Source organism: Schistocerca serialis, chromosome 4, assembly GCF_023864345.2.
Source record: "Schistocerca serialis cubense isolate TAMUIC-IGC-003099 chromosome 4, iqSchSeri2.2, whole genome shotgun sequence".
Lineage (NCBI taxonomy): Eukaryota > Metazoa > Arthropoda > Insecta > Orthoptera > Acrididae > Schistocerca > Schistocerca serialis.
The window spans coordinates 856,881,951-856,904,658 of NC_064641.1; the positions used below are offsets into that span (position 1 = coordinate 856,881,951).

Here is a 22,708-nt window from a genome sequence, read left to right on the forward strand (position 1 = left end):
CTGGTTAGGTATGGAAACTTTTCTGTATTTGTGCAGATGGAAGTAGCAAGGATCCCAACTAGAGGATAAAAAACAGGTACAAATGTGCAGAAATGCATAGTAATACCTTAACAGCTTGTAAAAGGTGACACTGTAAAAGGTATAGTAAAAAAGGATGAAACCAAATGAAGTACAGTAAAAATAAAATTACATGGGGGAAAAAAAATAGATGGGTCATTCTGTGTCAAATCGTTCAATTTTGGAACATTTCCATGCTTGGCCAATCACAGATTTCGAAGAAATTTTATTTTTATGTTCTCTCATGTCCCCAGTGAACAGTGGTAAAGTTTAACATTTGTCAAAGCAATACCGGTAGATATACAGTCAAGTGATTGACCTCATTTACAACTTTGCACAGAGTGAGGGTGAGTTTCTGGCGATTGAACTGTTATATCTCAGGCAATATTTTGTTGAAAGAAAAGAAATTTGGCCAGCTTATAAAATTTTATGCTTTCTCTTAAAATAATGAAATGAATCTTATGAGCCGTATTCAGTCAGGTAAAAATATATAAAAATTTGTTATTTTAGACCTGATATCCTTCCCCCCCCCACATATATATATATATATATACACACAAAGGTGAGGTGACTTACCGAACAAAAGCGCTGGCAGGTCGATAGACACACAAACATACACACAAAATTCAAGCTTTCGCAACAAACTGTTGCCTCATCAGGAAAGAGGGAAGGAGAGGGGAAGACGAAAGGAAGTGGGTTTTAAGGGAGAGGGTAAGGAGTCATTCCAATCCCGGGAGCGGAAAGACTTACCTTAGGGGGGAAAAAAGGACAGGTATACACTCGCGCGCACACACACACATATCCATCCACACATGGTGTGTGTGTGTGTGTGTGTGTGTGTGTGTGTGTGTGGTGAGTAGCAATCTGTCCTTCCTTCAAAATTTTGTCATAAACTGAAGCAAACTTGCTGGAAAAATCACACTGCCAGTAAAGTCTTAACTTTGGCTTCTTATATCTCATTGATTATAAGCATGATAAACATGAAACTGTGGACACTAAAACTTTGTAACATATAGTTTTCCAATATAAAATATCATTTATGTATACTGCTTTCTAAATTTTCTACAAAATCATTTCAAACTTGATTTTTGTAAAAAATGCAAAAATGGATGATGTTCAATTTGCATTTGGAGTGTGTTTTCCATAATTGATTTCAAACTAATTACAGTCTGAAAGACCATGTTTTCAAGCATTCAGAAAATAACATTTGATTTTCCAGTGTGTGCTAACAGTACCTGAAAACAACAGACAAATTTGGGGAGTTTATTATGGCAACAGGCTACATTGCAGCAACCTTCTGTCATTGTTTAATTACATGTAGTTTTTATTATTGACTGTTTGTGTACCACCTATGGGAGATATTCGTACAGATCTGAGTATCAGAGTACTGGCTTTGTAAGCAAACAGATATCAGCACAAGGCTTTTGAAACTAAATTAAAAAAACAAAAACAAATTACAGGCTTCGTAATCTGAATGAAGAAATCTACTCCTGACTGGTATTGCACAGATATTGGATGTGACCTCTTTGGTGACAGAGTTGCCAGTTCACGTTCTTGAACTGCTAATGACAATGTCACCACGGACTAATGCAATATTATGAGATATTAATTGTCAATTTAAAAATAAAAACCATATGTAATGAAACGTGAACAACAGGTTGCTGCAATGTAACCCTTAAATTTGTCATTTTCAGGTACTGTTAGCTCACATTGGAAAATTGAATGTAATTTTCTGAATGAATGCTTGAAAATGTGCGCTTTCCAATTGTAATTAGTATAAAATCTGTTATAGAAAACAGATATTTTAAAGCAAACTGAACATAATCAATTTTTGTAATTATCATGAAAATCAAATTTGGATTAATGATCTGGAAATTTAGACAGCAGTACATGACTTGTATTTTATATTGGGAAACCTTATGTTACTAAGTTGTAATGTCCAAAGTTTCATGTTTATCATGCCTTTAATCAACAAGATATAAGAAGCCAAAGTTAAAACTTTATTCTCAGTGCAATTTTTCCGGCTAGTTTGCTTCAATTTATGTAGCATTGTTAGCCCATGTTGCAAGTTAAACCCACTATTCTGGTGCGGTGGGAGGCTTAAAACATGTTGTTTTTGAGTGTTAAAGGTCTTGAAGCTTTAATGGAAAATGGTTTTTTAAAAGAAGTGTTGAATATACCCTATTTTTTACTTTCTACAAAAATAGGCATCTTTTGACAAATTTGTAGATTATAGGAAAATAGTAGGTGAATGATACTTTGTATTCCACATTCTTGTGCTGCCAACCTATTGTGTATTAAGTGTCATGTTCAGCAAGTGTTTATGATATGTAAGAATCACAAGTGTACCTTATTTTCATGCTGCAGTTTTCACACCCAATGATTCAAATTATCTAGAATTATCAGCCCATGCTGGATAATAAAATATGCTTTTTGTGGTTAAAACCATGATCATCTCAATGAGCCCAATTCAGAAAGTTTTATAGGACATAGTGGTTTTTTGGAAGTCATGTCTAAATTTTTTTTTTACAAAATGCTCAACTTTGTGTTTCATTCATTTATTCATTCATTCATTCGTTCAGTATTGGAAAAAGGTACTTGAACGAAACTGTGAGGTTACTACATGCCAAGTTTACCGTTTGTCATACATTTAGTCCCTGAGATATAAGAAGCCAACCTCCAAATTATTTTCAAGCGCCTTTTTTTTTCCTTCCAGTTTTGTCTAAAATTTTCTGACTGAAAGTGACTTGTAAAATTCAATTCAATCCTTTTCTTAAGAGAAAGCATAAAAGTGTACAAGATGACCAAGTTTCATTTCTTTCAATAAAATATTGCCTGAGGTATAACAGCTCGGTCGTCAGAAATTCATGCTCATTGTGCAAATATTTGCGCATGGAGTCAAACAAGTGACTACATCTCTCAGTGTTCCTGTAACAAGTGTTAAGCTTTACCAATGTTCATTGGGGACATGAATGAATGTTCACATAAAATTTCAGTGAAATCTGTGATGGTAAAGCAGGGAGACCTAGGCAAGTTGACATGGAATGACTAAGATGTGAAAATGTGACAAGATCAAAGTTGAAATAGAAGTAAAAAGATGATGATACTAGGTTGCAGTGTTGAGTAAACATGAGTTCAGAAGAAGGAGCCATGATATTGTTATGGCATGTCCATGCTTATGTGAGAGGAGTGGGCTGTTAGGGTAGGCAAATATACATATTATGCAGTGAAGGCCAATAAAGCTTGTGAAAATACTCATGGGTGTTTCGAGATAGCGCCGTGGTCCATGGAAGCACATTGTCATGTACTGAACACAGCTGCGACCCTTAGGGTACCACAGAAGTCAGTGCATGATAAGTGGGTGGAAAGTTTGTAGTTTGGGAGACAGTAGGGAAAGCAAAAGGCGCACACTGTGTAATGTAATGAGGTAAGAAAGTAACAAAGGGAAACCAATTTGATCATAGGATAGTGGAGCAGATATTTGGGAATCCTGTCGTGCATTGGTACACAGTATAGTGTAGTTCCCTGATGGTGATGGAAGTGTCCACCCACCTACATTCAGTAGCCTTGTCAACAGCTCATTACATCATCTCTTCAAGTTTGTCTATATCCAGTGAGACACTATCTTAATGCACTCAGTTTTGTATGTGCTTGTCACAGTTTTTGCAGTCATTAATTTTATAGAATTTTTCATGAATTTCTGTTTTCAAGTGAGCAGCATGCCAATAGCGACTGTGTGCACTTTTTAATTAATATTTGTATAATTATGCTTTTTTTTTTTTTTTTTATATAGGACACTGTAGATATATTAGTTGGTTGGCATATTGACACTGCCCAGAAGCGTCATGTGATAGAGTATGCATCTGAAAGCCTTCAAAGGTTAGCACAATTCTGGGTAGCCGATCTACAGTTCTCGACAACCCTTCTAACACAATTTCTTGAAGATATGGAGAGTTACAATGAAGAAATGATTCTGCCTCTCTCTGGACGTTCTTCTCCTGCTGATGGGGAACAGCCGATGACTCCAGAGCAGTGTGTTGCAAAAATTACCTCACTTATCAAGTAAGCAATTTATTAGTTAAGTGTTACTTTTCCAGTGACTGATATCTGTGAAGTAGTTCCATACTTCGTATTCAGGAAGAAAGGATATGGAAAATGCTAGTTGCATGTTTCTCTGTTATGTTGTAAAAACATAACGGAGCTAATACAAACTAAACATTATAGTAGGAATATTCCTGAAAAAATCTAAGAATATGAAATGACTCATTTTCAAAGTTGTTGGTGAGGTGTATGTTACAGAATACTTGGGCAGATGGTATAGTAGATCTCTGTATTCTTACACATATATTGCATAGTATGAAGTACAAATTTATAAACAGAAATAAATATCAATTACAAACTTGGGCTGTTTGGGATCTAGTTGTTGATTGTGCAAGTTTCTTACTTAGTCATGATGAATGGAGTTCATATTCTTCACCATCCATCCTGACTTAGCTTTTTGTGGAATCCGTATATTATTAGAGGCAAACTATATTTCGGAAAGGACACGGCTGCTTTCATTCCTTATCCTTTTCTAACTTGATCTACATTTAGCAGGATAGTACTTCAGGTTGCCATATGGCTACGCAGAGTTAGGTTTCCCCTGTTCAAATTGTTTAAGATGAAGGTTAGGCTGCAGGGTGTATATGATCCGGGAGATCTGGGTAAAGCCCGGGAATTTTTTCATCCAAGAGAAAACTGGGAAAAACCTGGGAATTTTTCATTCCCTTAGTTTTCTGTTAAATTTTTGTAATTTTGACTGGTAAGAAACGATACATAAGACAGAGTGGTAGAGGGAGTGGGAGAGCAAGGGTAGGGTTAGCAAAGAGAACAACATCCAGTGTTTGGGCAGGTCATATCTAAGTATTTTCCATCTGTGAAACTCTTATGGACATGGCTGTGCATATGTCAAGGAAGAGTAGAGATATCTGATTGTTGCAACTTGGATATCTCCATTATTGCAGCTGTATAGTAGTGTTGAGTATACAATATTGATTACAAATAATAGAGGGTGGGGGTGTGGCTGGGCTGGGCAACGTTTGTATGTCTGGTATTTTTCATTATCCAATTTACATTATTCCTACTCACAATTAAAAACTGCAGGTGAAGTAGTTGTGTGCAAGCAAGTAAGATCTTCCCCTGTGGCACGTCAGTTCCTTGAGTCAGTGTTTACTTTAATTACATTCTTCTAGAATGTAACTCTCTTCTTGGGATTTCAATATCTCTGTTTCCAGCATATCTTTGGAATAAGTAGATGATTTCCTGTAACGAGGAAGTATACTATCAATGAATTGTTCATCAGAAAATCAGTTTAAGATCAGAATACTTATTTCCAATGTTGCCTTTGGATGCCTCACCATCAGATCTTTCTGAATAAAGACCTGACACTATGTACCAAACTGGTGGCTCTGTAGTTGCAAAACCTGGATGCTATATTGCCGAGGTCTTAAGAAACTGGAACGATTCAACCAACTGAAGCTGAGATACATTGTGTACATCAAATAGGGTGGCTTCATACCACACACATCTGTTCTTGAGAAGGTGAAGATGAACTTTTAAAGCCATGTCATTTGTCACCAAATCGGATGGGTTGGGCATCTCCATCAGATGAGAAACAACTGACTTTCTCAACAAATTTTGTATAATGAATTTAGCGCAGCTAGGAGGCTCTGTGGTGCTCCTCTGTAATGCTAGAAGGATGAATTAAAGTACAACTTAATGAATGTGAACATTGATTCCGGTAATTGGTGTCCCACAGCAGAAGATAGTACTTGCTGGCACCCAACGGTAATTGGTGTGCCACAGCAGAAGATTGTACTCGCTGACACACAACTAATTCCGCTGCTGTTTCATATTTTGAGCAGGAATGTAAAGTGCAAAATGAGAAATGTCAGAGATGAGAACTTCACCAGGCCCAGCCGTACCATCTCCCTCTATTATGTGTAATCTATGTTGGTATACCCAACACTATTATGCAGGTGCAATAATGCGCAGTTCCAACATGCACTCACTTCTCTCGACTATTCCTTGACCCACGCGTGACAGTGGTCCATAAGTGTTTCACAGGTTGAAACTATTTAGATCCAACTAGCCCAAACACTGGATGTAGTAAACATGTTGTTTGCTTACCTACTGATAGTGTTCAAAACTAGTGGTGGAATGTCTTCTCACACCACTCCATATTTTGCAGTTAAAGGGGATAGCATCCTTACACGTATGCGTTTTCTAAACATTCTGCATTCCATTATACTGACACAAATGGGAAATTCCTCTGATCATATGTGTTTTTGAGATGTCTCTGCCTGTTGCCTCCCACCTACTATGGCTAGTGATTTTAATGCCAGTGACTGTGCCCTTTTAAGTTATTGAGTCATATTTTAAGTTTGTAGCCACCATTGGGGATCTTTGTGAGTAGAAATTTTTTTTCCCCAAATCCAGTGTTCATAAAAATCTGACAGCATCCTTATTGTACTTCAGAGGGAATCGTGTAGTAATTCATGGACTCAGGTGAAATGAGTACAATACTATACTATCTGTTAATTAATTTACAAGAAAAGGAATACCAGTGGGTCCTTCTCATTCTGAAGTTGTAGTGACTTACCCTTTCTTTCGAAACTTCCGCAATCAATTCCTCTTTTCTCCCTGATGATAACACTAATAGTCCTGAAAATTAAAATAGTTTCTTACATTTCTATGCATGTTTGCCAGCCATACAAAGGATTTCCTCTTGAGTTCCTGTCTCCTACATTTATAGTTTATAGTTTTCTCTTGTGAATAGTAATGTAAAGTTTGCCAACATTTGTTGTTATGTGCTAAATTAACATTTTGGATTTTGTCAGTTTCTGATGCAGAATCATTCATTTGATGATTTTGGAGTAACACTTCAAGACATTAAAAAGTCTGTATTTGTTCACTGTGAAGTTCATTTCAATGGGCTTTGATGTTTGTAAGGAAATGACAATGGTTACATTGATATACCAGAATTGCTTCTTAAATTCCAAAAAGTGCCTGCAGCATCTGTTTAGTTATTCACTTGGAAAGTTTTTCCTTGAACATTGCTGACGTATTTGCTGACAAAAGCTACAAATAGTCCTCTCTCTCTCTCTCTCTCTCTCTCTCTCTCTCTCTCTCTCTCTCTCTCTCTCTCTCTGGCTGATACTTGTGGAAAATAATGTAATTTGTGGTTCTCTGGCTGTTACTGTAAAACACGATTTTTGTAGAACTTAAAAGATATTAATGAATATTTGATGCATTGAGAACATATTGTTGCACAGGAGAGCATTTCACTCATTTATAGGGTACCATTCTGGACCTTTTTTCTCCAAACAACATAGTTAATTGATTCTCTGTCTGTCCTGTGGGAGTGTGAATATAGATCAGCACTTTTTTTTTTGTGAATGCAAGTGTGTGTGAGAATATGCAAGAGGAATCATTGATCACACGTTGCTGTGTCTGTGATCCTCTTGTGTATTCTTTTTATCTCAGCAGAAACAGTGTTTATAGTTAACTATTTAAAATTTTTGGCAATCACTTTGTAACAACATTTCATGACTGCATATAATTTCTTAAACAGTAGAAGTCAGAAGTTCGAGTATGCCTAATTTTTATATCTAACCAAACTAGGAATAGCTGTTAAATAAGTGAGACATCAACTAAAATAATAATTTTTGGCCATGAACACACTAGGAAAGCAAAATTTCTGCACTAAAAAAAAATGTACAAGAGAATTGGGATTTTCAACATAGAAAATCTACCTTTGCTCTCCCTATGAAAATCGTTCTGTCCCTTCTCCCTCAAATTCCCCCCGTCACCACTCTCCCTTTTCAAAATGTCACTGCCCCCTCCGCATAAAAATAATACTTTGTTTTTTGTATACAAACAGTTCTACTAGGAGCATAGCAATAAAATCACCTTGCAATGAAGAGAAATATGCTTCAAATATTGGTCAAGCTGCTATGGCTTTAAGTTTTATGAAACTTCAGACAGTTGGACAGAAATGATAGAATGATTGGCGTAATAATACATAAAGGCTTCCAAGCTGAATCATAATCAGATTCAGAGAAGTCCAACCTGTACTGTGTTTTAAGTCTTGTAGTCTTTTGCTTGGAATAGTTGGTGGCTGTTTTCTTTCCAAATATTGACTTTCCACATCTGAATTCTGGGACTGAAGATAGTATGTATGACGTTAGATAAAAATTCACCAAATGAATGTGATGGTGAGCAGCATGGAAAAATGTGCCTGCCTACCTGATAGGTGTAATACTGTCTTGTGGATAGTGGTTACACTGCTTTTCAGTTGAGTCTTCAATGCTACAGCGTACAGTTTTAAAACAAGTTCTTGTAGATTTACATTATTTCTAATAATGTCTGTCTTACTATTACTTCGCATACACCTTTATTAAAATTTACAACCCTGCCCCCTTCCGCCCCTCCCCCTGCCCCTTTCCGCGCGCGCACACACACACACACACACACACACACACACACACACACACACACACACACCAGTAACTTATAAGGCAGTTCTGCATGAATTGTTGGGTTTAATTAGCCAACTCCTGTGCATTAAGAAATGAGTGTTGAAAGTAAATCAAACAAAATTAATGGAAAAGTGCTTATAAAAGTACAAAAGGATATAAGAGTCATAGAAGTTTATAGTTATTATTTGTGAACAAACATGTTCCCACTTTGTAAGACAAGCAAATGGATCATGAAAATAAATTCCTTGTTATTTGAAAAGGAGCTGATGGCTGTTTAAAATAGCGCAGCTCCTTACTTTTTTAATTTTTAAAAATTTAATTCCCAACAACACCCCTCTGTAATATGAAGTCTTATTCCATTATATGAGGTTTGAATGAATAGTAATGTCTCCACCTCCATTAATTGGGTTTGGATCGGGATATATTAATAAATCAAATGCAGGAATAATCATTATTATGTGATCTTTAATTACCAATATTCACTTTTCCACGTAATCACCAGTCAATTGGATACATTTCTGCCAATGATGAACAAGTTTCCTGAAGCCATCACGGAAGAAATAGACCCTCTGTTTCTGCAACCACAGTGTCTCAGTTCTGTCAGTGTCTTCATCTGAAGCATAATGTCCTCACAGATCATCTTTCACGACTGACATCTCTGCCCAAACTCTTTGCCTTTACAAATGTCTGCTTGTGTCTGTGTATGTGCGGATGGATGTGTGTGTGTGTGTGTGTGTGTGTGTGTGTGTGTGTGTGTGTGTGTGTGTGTGTGTGTATACCCATCCTTTTTTCCCCCCTGAGGTAAGTCTTTCCGCTCCCAGGATTGGAATGACTCCTTACACTCTCCCTTAAAACCCACATCCTTTCGTCTTTCCCTCTCCTTCCCTCTTTCCTGACGAAGCAACCGTTGGTTGTGAAAGCTAGAATTTTGTGTGTATGTTTGTGTTTGTTTGTGTGTCTATCGACCTGCCAGCACTTTTGTTTGGTAAGTCTCATCATCTTTGTTTTTAGATATTTTTTTCCCACGTGGAATGTTTCTCTGGATGTGACTTACCAAACGAAAGCGCTGGCAGGTCGACAGACACACAAACAAACACATACATACACACAAAATTCAAGCTTTCGCAACAGGTGAGATATGAGCAGCGGCAACTTGAAATTAGCGGAGGTTGAGGCCTGGTGGGGTAACGGGAAGAGAGGATATATTGAAGGGCGCGCGCGCGCACGCGCACGCATGCACGCGCGCGCACATGTGCGCGCACACACACACACACACACACACACGCACACACACACACACACACACACACACACACACATGCCTGTGTGTGTGTGTGTGTGTGTGTGTGTGTGTGTGTGTGTGTGTGTGTGTGTGTGTGTACCTGTCCTTTTTCCCCCTAAGGTAAGTCTTTCCACTCCCGGGATTGGGATGACTCCTTACCCTCTCCCTTAAAACCCACATTCTTTCGTCTTTCCCTCTCCTTCCCTCTTTCGTGATGAAGCAACCTTAGGTTGTGAAAGCTCGAAATTTGTGTGTGTGTTTTTTTATTGTCTCCTATCAACATACCAACGCTTTCGTTTGGTAAGTCACTGTGTGTGTGTGTGTGTGTGTGTGTGTGTGTGTGTGTGTGTCAGTGTGTCATACTTTTAGTATGAACACCATGAATAAGAATAATGTCCATCATAATATTCACTTTCTTTAAATGTACTGTTATGATATTTAATCTACAACTGGATTTAGTCAGTCAGTAGTTGCAGTTGCAAGGAAATGTTAACCTTTATTTACGGTCTTATTAATAAACATCATTTTTTATGTAAAGGGTGGAAAGTTATACTGGTAACACAAAACAATGGTTCAAACCTTCCATGGAAGAGTGTTGTGAAGAACTCTGTGTGTTTATGAAGCCTCAGTAAAGTTTTCCAGGAAAGAACTGAAAAATCAGTGAAAGAAAATAATTTAAAACTAAATAGTATGTTACTAGCTTATTTTCACAAATATTCTTTTACAGAACACATTTTTTTTCCTTTCTAGGGTGTTCAATACGGTCATGAAGTGCTTAGGTGAACAACTAAATCCTAATGTTTCACCAACAATTGCTTGGAATTTCCTAATAAATTGCTTCACAAAAATGCTTCATACAGTTGTAAATGTACTTCAGATGTTCTCAAATCAGGATCTTATTGTATCAGGTAAGTCTTTCACGTACTGTTGTTGTTTTCTGTACATCTGTAAGTGCCAGTTTGAGGAATATGCTTAAGTGTTGGCTGCAGGTAGGACATAAAAATTTGTTGTGGTTTACATGATGCTTTGTAATGTGTATGTTAAGTTTCCTTAAGTATGTATAGTGCAGTAGTGAATATTGGTAGCTTGTCGTGGATCTATTTAGAATACAAATTTTCACACTATACATAGAACTGTGGCTATTAAACTACTTTTTGAAGTACCTATACTGAATGGGAAGCGGGATGGGATGGGATGGGATGGGATGGGATGGGATGGGCAGAAGGTTAATGAATCAGTGGAGGAAAAAAAAACTCCAAAAGCGAAGCTTGAGCTCTAAGAATCAAAAGTGTGTATGGACTTCAAGGTCCAACAGATAATTGTTAAACTTCTCACAATATAATTAAGTGATCCTAGCAGATAAACTAAAACTATTTGCAGAAACAATAACAGGCTGCTTGGCAGAAAGGAAATCTGTAGCCTGTGTGAGCAGACAGGGATGTTCTTAGGAAGGTGGAGGGAGGGGGGACATCGTTGGACAGAGACATGACAAATAGAAAGAGAGAGAAACCATATGAACATGAATTTCTCTAATCACATCACCAGTGGAAAAATCCTTAAAAATTTACAAGCAAACAGGCAATTGTAACACTGTATTGCCAAACCTGCTCTGTTGTTTAATGTAGCAGAGGATCCGTAATGCATCCATATAAGTAACTATATGTGAGAAAACTGATTTTAATAACAAATTACAAAATGAAAAATTACAAGGAGACAGAAGGACTTTGGGGGTGGAATTCGGAATACTGCCAGTAAACAAATAAATAAATACAGTAAACTATGCTGACTTCCATAACTGTTAGTTCCTCCCTCACGACAAAAAGAGGCATGTGTTGGCGGTAAATTTAGAAAGAAAAGGAATGTCACTAAAACCCAAGGATGAGGAGATGCACCTGCAATAAGATCAAGAGGAGATGTAGATGAAGGGAGACATGTCAGAGGTAGTAAAAGCTCAAATGTACGTCAGTGAGATATGTGTCAGCTTCAGATTAGAGGTATAGGACAATGTCAAAAGCAAAGATAGATTAGGAGGAAGAGAAATGAAGTGAATGATGACATTTGTCTAGACTGTGATGGTAAATTATTAGGCGACTGAAGATTCAGCACTAAAGACACATATTACTGAAAGTACCTACTGTTAGCTGATTAATCACCAGCATCTCCAGGTACACTTTAAGAGTCCATTGTCACTTCAGTAATTAGATGAATATCAGCCCATAACCTCAAGTGAGTAACGAAACACAGTACTTAAGACGCTAGATCAACATTCAGGGCTAATGGGATAGAAATCCTTGTCTGATCATGTCCCATGTTAGTGATGGTTAGTGGTTTTTCTAAATCAGTTGAGTTAAATGTTCGCCAATTTCATTTCCTATCTTTGTTCAGTCTGGTGTCTGATGACTTAGTTGTTTTTGATATGTTAAACCCTAACCTTCCTTCATTTCTTTTTTTGTTGTACTTGTTTGGATGCTACTTTCTGTTTTCATTAAACTTTGCTCATGCCGTTTCACCTATCAGTTGCAGTGACTTTTCCATGGGTTTTTAATTATCACACGGCATCCAGAACTGCTGTTCATGGTCCCTTCTCGGTGAAGTAATGCATGAATAATGCAGTGTGTGAAACTATCTTCCAAATTCTGATTATTAGTTTGGAACTGTTTTAAGTTACAGCCTCATAAGTACATGCTTAGTATTGAACGCTTCTGCCATGTGTGCCTGTCTGCTGTGTGTTATCACCAGGCAAGTGACATCCATTTGTTTCTTATTGAGTAAATCTGTTGAAGCCATTGTCATTGCAGCGAGAATGTGAAATATCATTTGCGCTATTTGCATTGCAAAGGAATTCGTATCCCTTGTTGGTAGGTTTGACTATGAAGATTGTCCATTGCACGTTAATTTTTGGGACATCAAGCAAGTTTGTTTTTACCTCTCATATTGTTTTTACAGACTTCTGCAGATGCAGTAAAGGGGTTTACTGTACTTGAAACTTCCGGGCAGATTAAAACTGTGTGCTGGGCAGGGACTGTATTGCCTTTCATGGGCAAGTGCTCTTTTGACTGAGCACCCGGCACTTCTTGGGGGCTGCCCTCACAGTTTTACTTTCACCAGTATTTCATCTCATTACTTCCAAATTTCACAAAAGTTCTGCATACCTAGCGGAATTAGCACTTGTGGAAGAAAGGATGTTGCAGAGCCATGGCGTGTGTGCAGCCAAAGCGATTCTTTGTAGAATTAGTTTTCACTCTGCAGCAGATTGTCCTCTGATTTGGAACTTGTTGGCAGATTAAAACTGTGTGCTGGGACTGGGACTTACACGTGGGACCTTTGCCCTTGAAAGGCAAGGTTGTGGGTTTGAGTTCTAGTCCAGCACACAGTTTTAATCTGCCAGCAAGTTTCAAATCAGCGAGCATTCTGGCACAGAGCGAAAACCAGCCAAATGCAACTCTCACACACATGACCGCAGTGTCTGGCTGCTGAGGCCACACTCAGTAGGCAGAGACTGTGGCAATATGTGAGTGAGTTGTGTGTGCGTACGTGCGTGCACTTGTTTGTTGTCTATTTGCAATGAAGACTTTGTTGGCCGGAAGCTCACTTCCTGAAATCTGTTTTGTTGTGCCTATCTGTGACTCAACATCTCCACTGTATGGTGAGTAGCGACTATCCTTCTCATAATAGTGTTACATTCCATTCTGGATTTTCCATTGTTGGATTAATCAGTATATGGTTCTTAGGTCTTCTGCTAGATCGTATTGTGTAAATCCCACAATATTTCTTAGTCAACTGCTTGACAGCATCAGGTGGCAGCTACCATTTATTGCTGACAAGTAGTTGCTACTTATAAATTCAATTGGATCGCTGCCCGTCAGCTGCAGCAGGACATTATGTGGAGTCAGCGGTGACGAGTGAAAATGTGTACAGGGCCAGGATTCGAGCCTGGGATCTCCTACTTACTAGGAGCCATCACAGACACAGTGTTATCGCGACTGCAAGGGCTATCTCAGCGTGCCTCATGGCCAATCCACATTCCCACCAAGCGCCACCAATCTGCAGTCCCTGTCCGTTGTACTCGCATTCGCTACTCTGGGGTTCCCACAGGAGGTCTGACGTATTTGTGCATCCACACTGAAGAAGGTGGATCCATTGACCAGCTAGGCGTATGAATTACATGAATGTGTGGTGTGTGTTCTTTAGGATATGTTTGAAAGAACAGACATAGAGCTTTCATTCAGTTGCTACTTGCCAGCAGTAACAAACGGCCACTGTCTGACAGTGATGAGCAGTTGGCTCAGAGAACTACTGCAGGATTTAAACAGTGTGATTCAGCAGCTGACCTGAGAGCCATATGTTGAACAGATCTGCCAGGAAAGCCGAAGAGTCACAATAATATTAATGTCCTCTGGCAGTAATGGAATTTCGCTTCCTGATGGTAAGAACTGCCTAGCCCCAAAATTTTACGGCTCTCTCGATTGTCCTTTTGATTCTTATGTACAGTTTTTATTTTGCTCACACCTGTTATTAGATTTTCAGTGTTCTATCTCTCTTCGTGCTGAATAGAGTCTAAGATTGTTTAAAGTTTCTATGTCATTGTCAGCTGTCAGAATATTCAAATATTGGGCTTGTAAAGAATTTTGTTTTTAACTCTCCAAAATGTTTTATAATTCATAAATATTTGAAAGCTCCATTCATTGACAAATTATTAATCTCATTATGAAAACCCCCAAAAACTTAGTGTGCAGGCAGTCATTCTTATCATTGTACTATTAACTTATGAGAAAAAACTTTGCGCCTGAAATACAAAGGAACCACTTTTCATCAAGACTGAAAAAGGGCAAGACTTGTATAAATAAAGCTGAGAGATACTTTTGTAAGATTTCAGATTTTCTGAATGACGTACTAGTAGGGCATCACACTTTAAATATGTGGTTCCTAGCTACAGTGACCCGACAATGTGCGTACAGCCGAACATTGAAAAATGATTCATGCTCCGATGTGACTAGCTGACTTGTGTGTGGTTCTGCTCTCACAAGAACAAAAGAAATCAAACTTTCGTTTGAAAGACATTATCCTTGCACCAAAAGGTTGTAGTTGATTTTATCTGTCGGAAAACTTAAGACTAGTTTTCTATGGGGGTGAGAAAAGTACTCTTATTGTGTACTTAGTAAAGGCTTAAACAATAACTGGCAATACTAGGCAAGTCTTTTGGATCAGTTGGAAGGAAACTGTGAGAGAAGCAACCTGGAGAAGAAAAAACAATCTTTCTCGAGGACAATGCATGTGCCTCAAATGTGTGAAGTCATTGTTTGGGACATTTACTTTTTCATCAGATTTGGCACCCTGTAGCGTCCATATACTCTCACGTCTAAAGAAGTGTCTGGGAAATGTCCAGTGAGGATGTTATGGTATAGTAACATGTATTTTGTGTGAAATCTACTCTTTGAAAAACTGTTGGAAAGGTGCATAGTTGTAAGTGCTGATTCGTAAGAATGTGTTTTTAGGTAAAAGTCTTGTTGTCCGTGTCCTTGTAGATGTATGTAGCAAAAAGTATACAGTTGAACAACGTGATAAACAAAAATTAAATATCTGTAACTTTGAAATTTGTCCAAAATTATGTGTTTTTTGTTTGTTTATTTTAGGAAATGAAAGCACGTGTTTGCTGTTGTCATATTTGCAGTCGAGAACATCTTCTGGAAATGAACTCTTATATAGTCTCATTGATAGACAACTTGGACTTGCATGTCAGTTTGATGATGAAACCACAATATCCATGCTGAAAATGATATCTAAGGTACAGTTAATTTTTATGTAGATTTGAGCCTGTCAAACCTACGAAGCAACCACCATCTTTCACTCTGTGCCCTCTCCCTCCTCCGTCCTGCCTCCTGCCTACACCATTTCTTGGCCTCCCTCCTCCCCAAAATTCCATACTTCTGTACATACATGATATAATTCTTATATTTCACCTCAATATCAGTACTTGTTTTACAATTTCTTCCTTTTTTTATATTATAAACTCAAGCGTTTTAATAATTCAGCATCTTTTTTTCTTACTTCTGGATTAGCCTTAAAGTTTTGTACCACCATGACAGACTCTATAGTATAAGAAATTGTATTGATATATGTACAAGTATAGCATAAAACAGCAGCACTGCAACTTTGGACCCTGTGCTGGTGAAATACATATTCACAAAAAATCTGTGAACCTCTTGAGGTCTTGGTCTCAAACAAAACCTTTCACATTCAGCTTTAAATCTAAAGCCTTCTGGGATTTTTGAAACACTGATACATATTATCATATGGTTTTCGTTCCTTCGAATATATGTAAGGCTGTGGGAATGGGGGATGTTAGTATAGAGGAAAGTTGTATCAACAGTGATGTGCCATGTTGTTAAGAAACAAGAACTGTGGAGTGTCACTGTAGGGGACTGTTCGTGTCTTTTAGATAGGAAGATAAGTTGTGAGTAATACACTGAATATATGGGCCAACAACAACAGAAATTCTCAGTGGGGGCACAATAACCAGCCAAAATAGGACATCCCGGGTGATTGGGTTTATGGACTGCAGGAAAGACTGTGGGGGAGAGGCTATGGAGGGATTGGAGATGCTGTCAGATTTCTGGGATGGGGTTTGTAGGTGGACGAATCTGACAACTGGCAGAGGTAATCCCCTGTGGTTCAGAACCACAATGCTGGAGTCTGTGTTGACAGGTAGGATTGTAAAGTCAGGATCAGTTTTTAGGTGGTGAATTGCAGTTCTTTCTGCAGATGTAAGTTTGGTTTCCATGTTCAAGGAATTGGGAAATAATGGTGAGGAAAGGCTCGGGGTTAAGAAATTCTGGAATGTTGACAGGGTGACTTGGGGACAGTGAGATGGATCACAGTTGGATGGAAGAATGAACTGAGTCAGGCAGTATTCAGTACTCATTTTGGGTTTAGTCTGATTAGTAGGGTTTGTGGGGATAAAGTGTTTCCACTTTAGGTACCAGGAGAATGAGAGCACATTTACATGGATACTCTACAAATCACACTTACGTGCCTGGCAGAGGGTTTGTTGAACCAGCTTCATAATAATTCTCATGAATAGTGCATGGAAAAAACAAACACCTATATCTTTCCTTGCGAGCCCTGATTTCTCTTATTTTATTATGACAATCATTTATCCCTGCGTAGATCTTTAACAAGTTCAGCATGTTTGAATTTGGGAGTTGGGTAAAAGGTAAGACCTTTGGAAATGACTAATACTTCTGTGGAACTAAGGTTTTTGGAGGAAAGATTCATGACCTTGTTTTGTATCTGTGTGGTTGTGGGAGGGAGTTTCTGAGGGTGTGGTAAATGTAGTAGGTCTGTGAGGCAGACTTGGCAGCTATTGGGGGAAGTGGGGTAGGTTTGGAGGCACTTGTACAGGTAGTGGATAGTGGTAGTTCAGGGTGACAGTAGAAAATGAACAGGTTGGAAAGTTTTTTGATGTAGTGTTCTGCATGTTGCTCTAGTTCCTCGAGGGCAAGAGTATAAATGTGAGAATTTATTGCAGACATGAGGATTTTTGCACATGGAGAAGAGATATTGCAAGATGTTGGGCCTGATTTTTATGGTGGTGCAAAACTGTGGTGAGGGTTAAGGACTGATGGAATCTGAACAAATGGAGGTCATTGTGGAAGGAGGGGCTGCAGCCAGAGATAGGTAATTTGATGGTCAGACCATTTGGGGGGGGGGGGGGGGGGGGGGATGGTGGTTTGTATGAGCTAGGCAACAACACAAGAACAATGTGAGAGACAGCTTTGTGGTTAGAGGGAGGAAAACTTTTCGTGTTTTTATGTTGTGGAAGTCCATGTCATCTCACCATTTTGTGCACTTTGTTGAAAAAAAGATGTATGACAATTGATATACAGCAATTATGTTTAAATAACCAGTGCTGCTACTTTTATATGTATAGTTTCATTACATTACAGTGTTTGATTTACTTATGTCTTCCTTGTCTCTGTCATTTCCCACCTGCTGATGAAGTAGGCAGTATAGCATGTTCTATGTGATGTTGCAGGTTGTGAGAGAGGTGAGTGCTAATCTCCCTGTAGAACTTGTTCAGAAGTTGTTGGGACCATCATCATATCTTCTGGAGCTGCGTTTTTCACCTTCGCTGCTTATCCAGAAGGAAGTAATAGGAATTCATCATAGCTTATTGAATTTGAAAAATATTCCACTATTACAAGAGGCATACAGGTGAGAATATGTTGCATGCAACTTTTTATTTAAGATTGTAGATCCTCTGAAAGTTAATGATTTGTGTAATGAATGAAAATATTTAATTTGACATTGTTTGACAGTCAGAAAATTGATATCCATTGTTAGATGTGAAGGATGCAAAGATGGAAGTTATGGTTAAAAATATGATTTTTTAAAGTTTCATTTATTAATGGATTTGGGGCAGGGCCACTTTGAGAAGCTAATGTGATTGTCACTAAAGTGGTGACAGTTTATTCAATCTGTACACACCTTAGCTGATTTTCCTAGTTAGTTAATTTTTTTCTAAAGAGTGTAATTGATAAGCCAGCTGGAGTGGCCGAGTGGTTCTAGGCACTACAGTCCGGAACTGCACGACCGCTATGGTCGCAGGTTCAAATCTTGCCTTGGGCATGGATGTGTGTGATGTTCTTAGGTTAGTTAGGTTTAAGTAGTTCTAAGTTCTAGGGGACTGATGACCTCAGATGTTCAGTCCCATAGTGCTCAGAGCCATTTGAACTATATTTGTAATTTATAAACTTGTAAATAACTCTTACAGAAATGAGACACCTCAGTGAACAGTGTGTGTGTGTGTGTGTGTGTGTGTGTGTGTGTGTGTGTGTGTGTGTGTGTGTGTTTTTTTCCAACTGTGACGCCGAACTTTGTTATGCCTTGTCACCTACATGTCATTATCAGCACTGTGTATAACAACAGTGTCAGGCTAAGAGTGGAAGATAACAGCAGCCAAAGAGAAACATTGGGCATTTAATGATTTCATCTCAACCTATGAGGGTTGTTTGATAAGCATGGTAAAAAAAAGTGAGGAAAAATGTTTGTTTCATAAACAATTTAACCTACACCTTGACACAGCCACCTTTGAGAGCTATACACTTGATTCAGCAATCCTCCAAATTTTTCAAACCATTGGAAAAATAGGTTTTGCCAAACTCTGCAAACTACTCATTGACTGCAGCTCCCATAATTTGATGAAAATTTCTTCCCAGTAAGCCAGAGTTTCACGATAAGGAACAGGAAGAAGTCATTTGGGGCTAAGTCTGATGAATAGAGTGGATGAGAAGCAAATTCAGAGTCCAGTTCATTCACTTCTGCCATTATCATAATTGGTGTGTGGGGTTGTGCATTATCCCTGTGAAAGAATGCTTTTTTTCTGTGCCAACCTTGGTCTTTTTTTCAGCCAATGCAAGTTTCACATGATCCAACAACGAAGCATAATAGGGCCCAGTTATGGTTCTGCCTTTTCCCAAAGTAATGTGTGAGGATTATTCCTTGGGAATCCAAAAAAACTGTGGCCATCAGCTTAGCAACTGACAAAATAGTCTTTGCCTTCTTTGGTGCACCTTCGTCAGGCTTTGTCCATTGTTCTGACTGCTGTTCTGACTCTGGATGGTGGATCCAGATTGTGATTAAACACACCAAACATTGTGTTGAAATGTTTTGCCAGACGTGCTTTTGGTCGGCTGTGAGCAATTGCAGCACCCATGTCACAAACAGCTTTTTCATAGCCAGTTCTCTGCGTCAGTAGTCTCGCAAATTTTTATTTGGTGATCTTGCATTACCATACATGGCCTTTGTCAGTGGTTTCATTTGTTGTGACCTCAGTTGGACAGCTGGTGCGTGCTTTGTCTTCAGTGCTTGTCTGACCATGTTTAAATTAATCTTCTTAATTAATCTTTCTTCTGTAAAGTTTGGAAGGTAGGAGACGAGGTACTGGCAGAAGTAAAGCTGTGAGTACTGGGCGTGAATCGTGCTTCGGTAGCTCAGTTGGTAGAGCACTTGCCCGCGAAAGGCAAAGGTCCCGAGTTCGAGTCTCGGTCGGGCACACAGTTTTAATCTGCCAGGAAGTTTCATATAAGTGAATGGTTTTCAATGATGTTGCTGAGCTGGCATGAACTCCATCCAGTTCTATTTTGATTTGTGCAGCAGTCCAACCCTTCAAATGAAAATGTTCAATAACAGGATGAAACTCGGTTTTCTCCATTATCAGTTACGATTGACACAATAATTCAAATGGCTGCCAACAATGAACTGTACGTTGTATGTTGTTCGTATTCTTTACATGAACCTTGGAATAATGAAGCTTACCAACCATGAAGGTGCAGTAAAAATGTTTTCATCTTTTATGAAAATTTACCAGACATATCGAACCACCCACATGAAAGCCTCCAGTGGGAGTCCTTGCTTCCATCGTGCCTAGTCTTATCTGACAAGGATAAGAAATTCGGAAATTTGTGGAGCCAGGATTGGGAGATGTCTGTGAGATGGGAATCCTAAAAGGATGTAGCTATACGGTTGAACTTTCTCAATGATGATGATCAACAGCCATTTACTGCTGTGCCTATTTGAATGAGAGTGAGTGTCTCTCTCATGAAAAGCTTATCTGCTGAGGTTCCTAATGCTTCCCCATAGTATTATTTGCAATTGTTGGTTCAAGATGCTAGAAATATCACATGAGAAATATATCTCAAGTTATTTTATTTGCAGATGCTTTTTTAATCTCCAAAATGTTTTGTCTAATAAGTAAATATAATAAATAGTACATGTAATTCCTGCCAGTTGTTAATGTGTGACAATAATTTTTTGCAGATATGTCTTGGGAGATCTGGAGAGAGCATACAAAATGATTGTTCCCACCATAGAAGATTTTTGTCAGGCAAACCCTCACAGTGACACAGTCTATAATGAGAAGGATGTTAAATTCATTGTCATGTTCCACCTATCTGCATTAGCTGATCTAGGTAAGATTTTTCTTGAGTTATTGTCACCATCTGACACATTTGAAATTGAAGTCTAGCTATGAATAAGCATCAGCTGTCACAAAAATTGCCACTTTTCAGCTTCTAAGTATCTGATGACTTGGATAAAAAATGAAATAGTTTTCATAATTGAACCTTGTGAAATACCGCCATTATTATTTGAAGTTAGAAATTATGAGTAAACAACATAGTACTTCATTCCCTTATTATTTTTATTTATTTATTTATTCTATTTTTCTGCCTGTTACATCCTTTCCTCCTCCTCCCTCTTTATATCCCAGTACCACCCTCCTCTCTTCCCCGCCAGTAATCCCTCGCCCTCCCCTGGCAGGTGCTGCTCTCAGGCCACAGGCGTGCTACACTATTTGGCCATGGGACACAGTCTGCATAGCCCAAGGTTGTGCACTCTTTTTCGTTTCTGGATCTTACAGAAGCCTGCTCTGTGCCCTACACTCCACAGTCAATGAAAGAGAAAAAACAGAAACATAAGTCCCAGTACAAGGCCAACCTGGTGCCCCAGAGATGCCATCTCCCCTCTCGCAACTTGAGTCTGACCTCTTATTTATGGACGTCATCCATTGTTGTTGGTGATGGATGGTGACCGGGAAGTGTCATTGGCTCCAATCCATTTGTTCTATTGCAACCGTGTTAGCATCAAGGTAATTACTTGGATTAGAAAGCTCAGTGATTGTCAGAGCACAGATACACAACCTGTTCCACTCACATATACTTGTGAGCATAGTTTTAACTATATTCTTCCGTTTTAAATAAATTCATACCTTGCTAATTTTACGTTACTCTTTTTTGTTTTTGATAGGACCTGTGCATAAACAGATAATCAGTCCTTATATAGACATACAAGTGGGCCAATAAGAGCGATGTGCAAATGGAGGATTTCGCTGCAAATGAATGCAGTGAAATCTTTATAGGATTCCTGCTCCATCCACAACATTTGGAAGATTTATACCTTCCTGTGAAAGTGCATATGCCTTCCAGAATATTTGCAAACAAACTGCAAGTTGATGCAGTCAAAGACCCGAGAAGGTTGTATTGCAATGAATAAGAATTGGTGATGTGGAGGATTCAACATAATTTCGTATCCTGCCACTGTATTTACCAAAAACATTTTTGAACCAGGCTAATAAGTAGATAAAGAGGATTGAGCAGATCAGACACTGCCTTGTTTTGGTGAATTTATGCACATATAATTAGGTCTGATAACAGAAATGACAAAGGTCATACATTAGTGGAATTTCACGAGGGAGGGAAAAAAATTGTTCTTAAGACATCCCCTAGAGGAAAGTATGAAATGAACTAAGTAAGGGGCAATATTAACTAAAATGAAAGTGCCTGGACGAGGGTTAGTTGTAAAGTTTTAATTCCTGATGTGAAAATAGTCAAGCTGTGAACATGAAACTTCATGGTGTTAGTCCTTCTCTAAATGTCCAGCCTTCGCTACGTCACATTTTCCCAAATCCCCCAGAGGGCTCGCTCCTCTTTGGCAGCTTCACACTCGGCTAACACAGGTCCCCAGCCTTTGCAGCATCTTTTCCCTTTTGTGCTGCAAGCCTGTTCTCGTCCTGTTCTTTTCCCCCTTCCTCGGGGAACATATCTAGGATGTTTTTGGAAATGTGTTCTGCATTTTCAGTAGCCAGTATCTGAACAGTGTCTCCACTGTCCTTCGATCCTTCTTTCTTTCTTCATTCCTCTTCTCCTACCTTTTCTCTGTTTTGGCATTTAAGGTTAATCATCATCATCATCATCATCATCATCATCATCTTCTTCTTCTTCTCCTCCTCCTCCTCCTCCTCCTCCTCCTCCTCCTCCTCCTCCTCCTCCCCCCCCTCCCCTGTGTGCTCCTG

General features: G+C 38.7%; 1 protein-coding gene across 1 annotated transcript in view; it reads left to right on the plus strand.

Annotated features, from left to right (window-relative positions):
- The window catches only part of LOC126473496 (serine/threonine-protein kinase SMG1), a 353,891-nt gene that overhangs the window by 90,877 nt on the left and 240,306 nt on the right, over positions 1-22,708 (plus strand). The window contains exons 6-10 of the mRNA XM_050100581.1: positions 3,851-4,119; positions 10,609-10,766; positions 15,492-15,643; positions 17,894-18,072; positions 20,677-20,828. Coding sequence (XP_049956538.1) covers positions 3,851-4,119; positions 10,609-10,766; positions 15,492-15,643; positions 17,894-18,072; positions 20,677-20,828 — 910 coding nt within the window. The remainder of the gene's footprint in view (positions 1-3,850; positions 4,120-10,608; positions 10,767-15,491; positions 15,644-17,893; positions 18,073-20,676; positions 20,829-22,708) is intronic.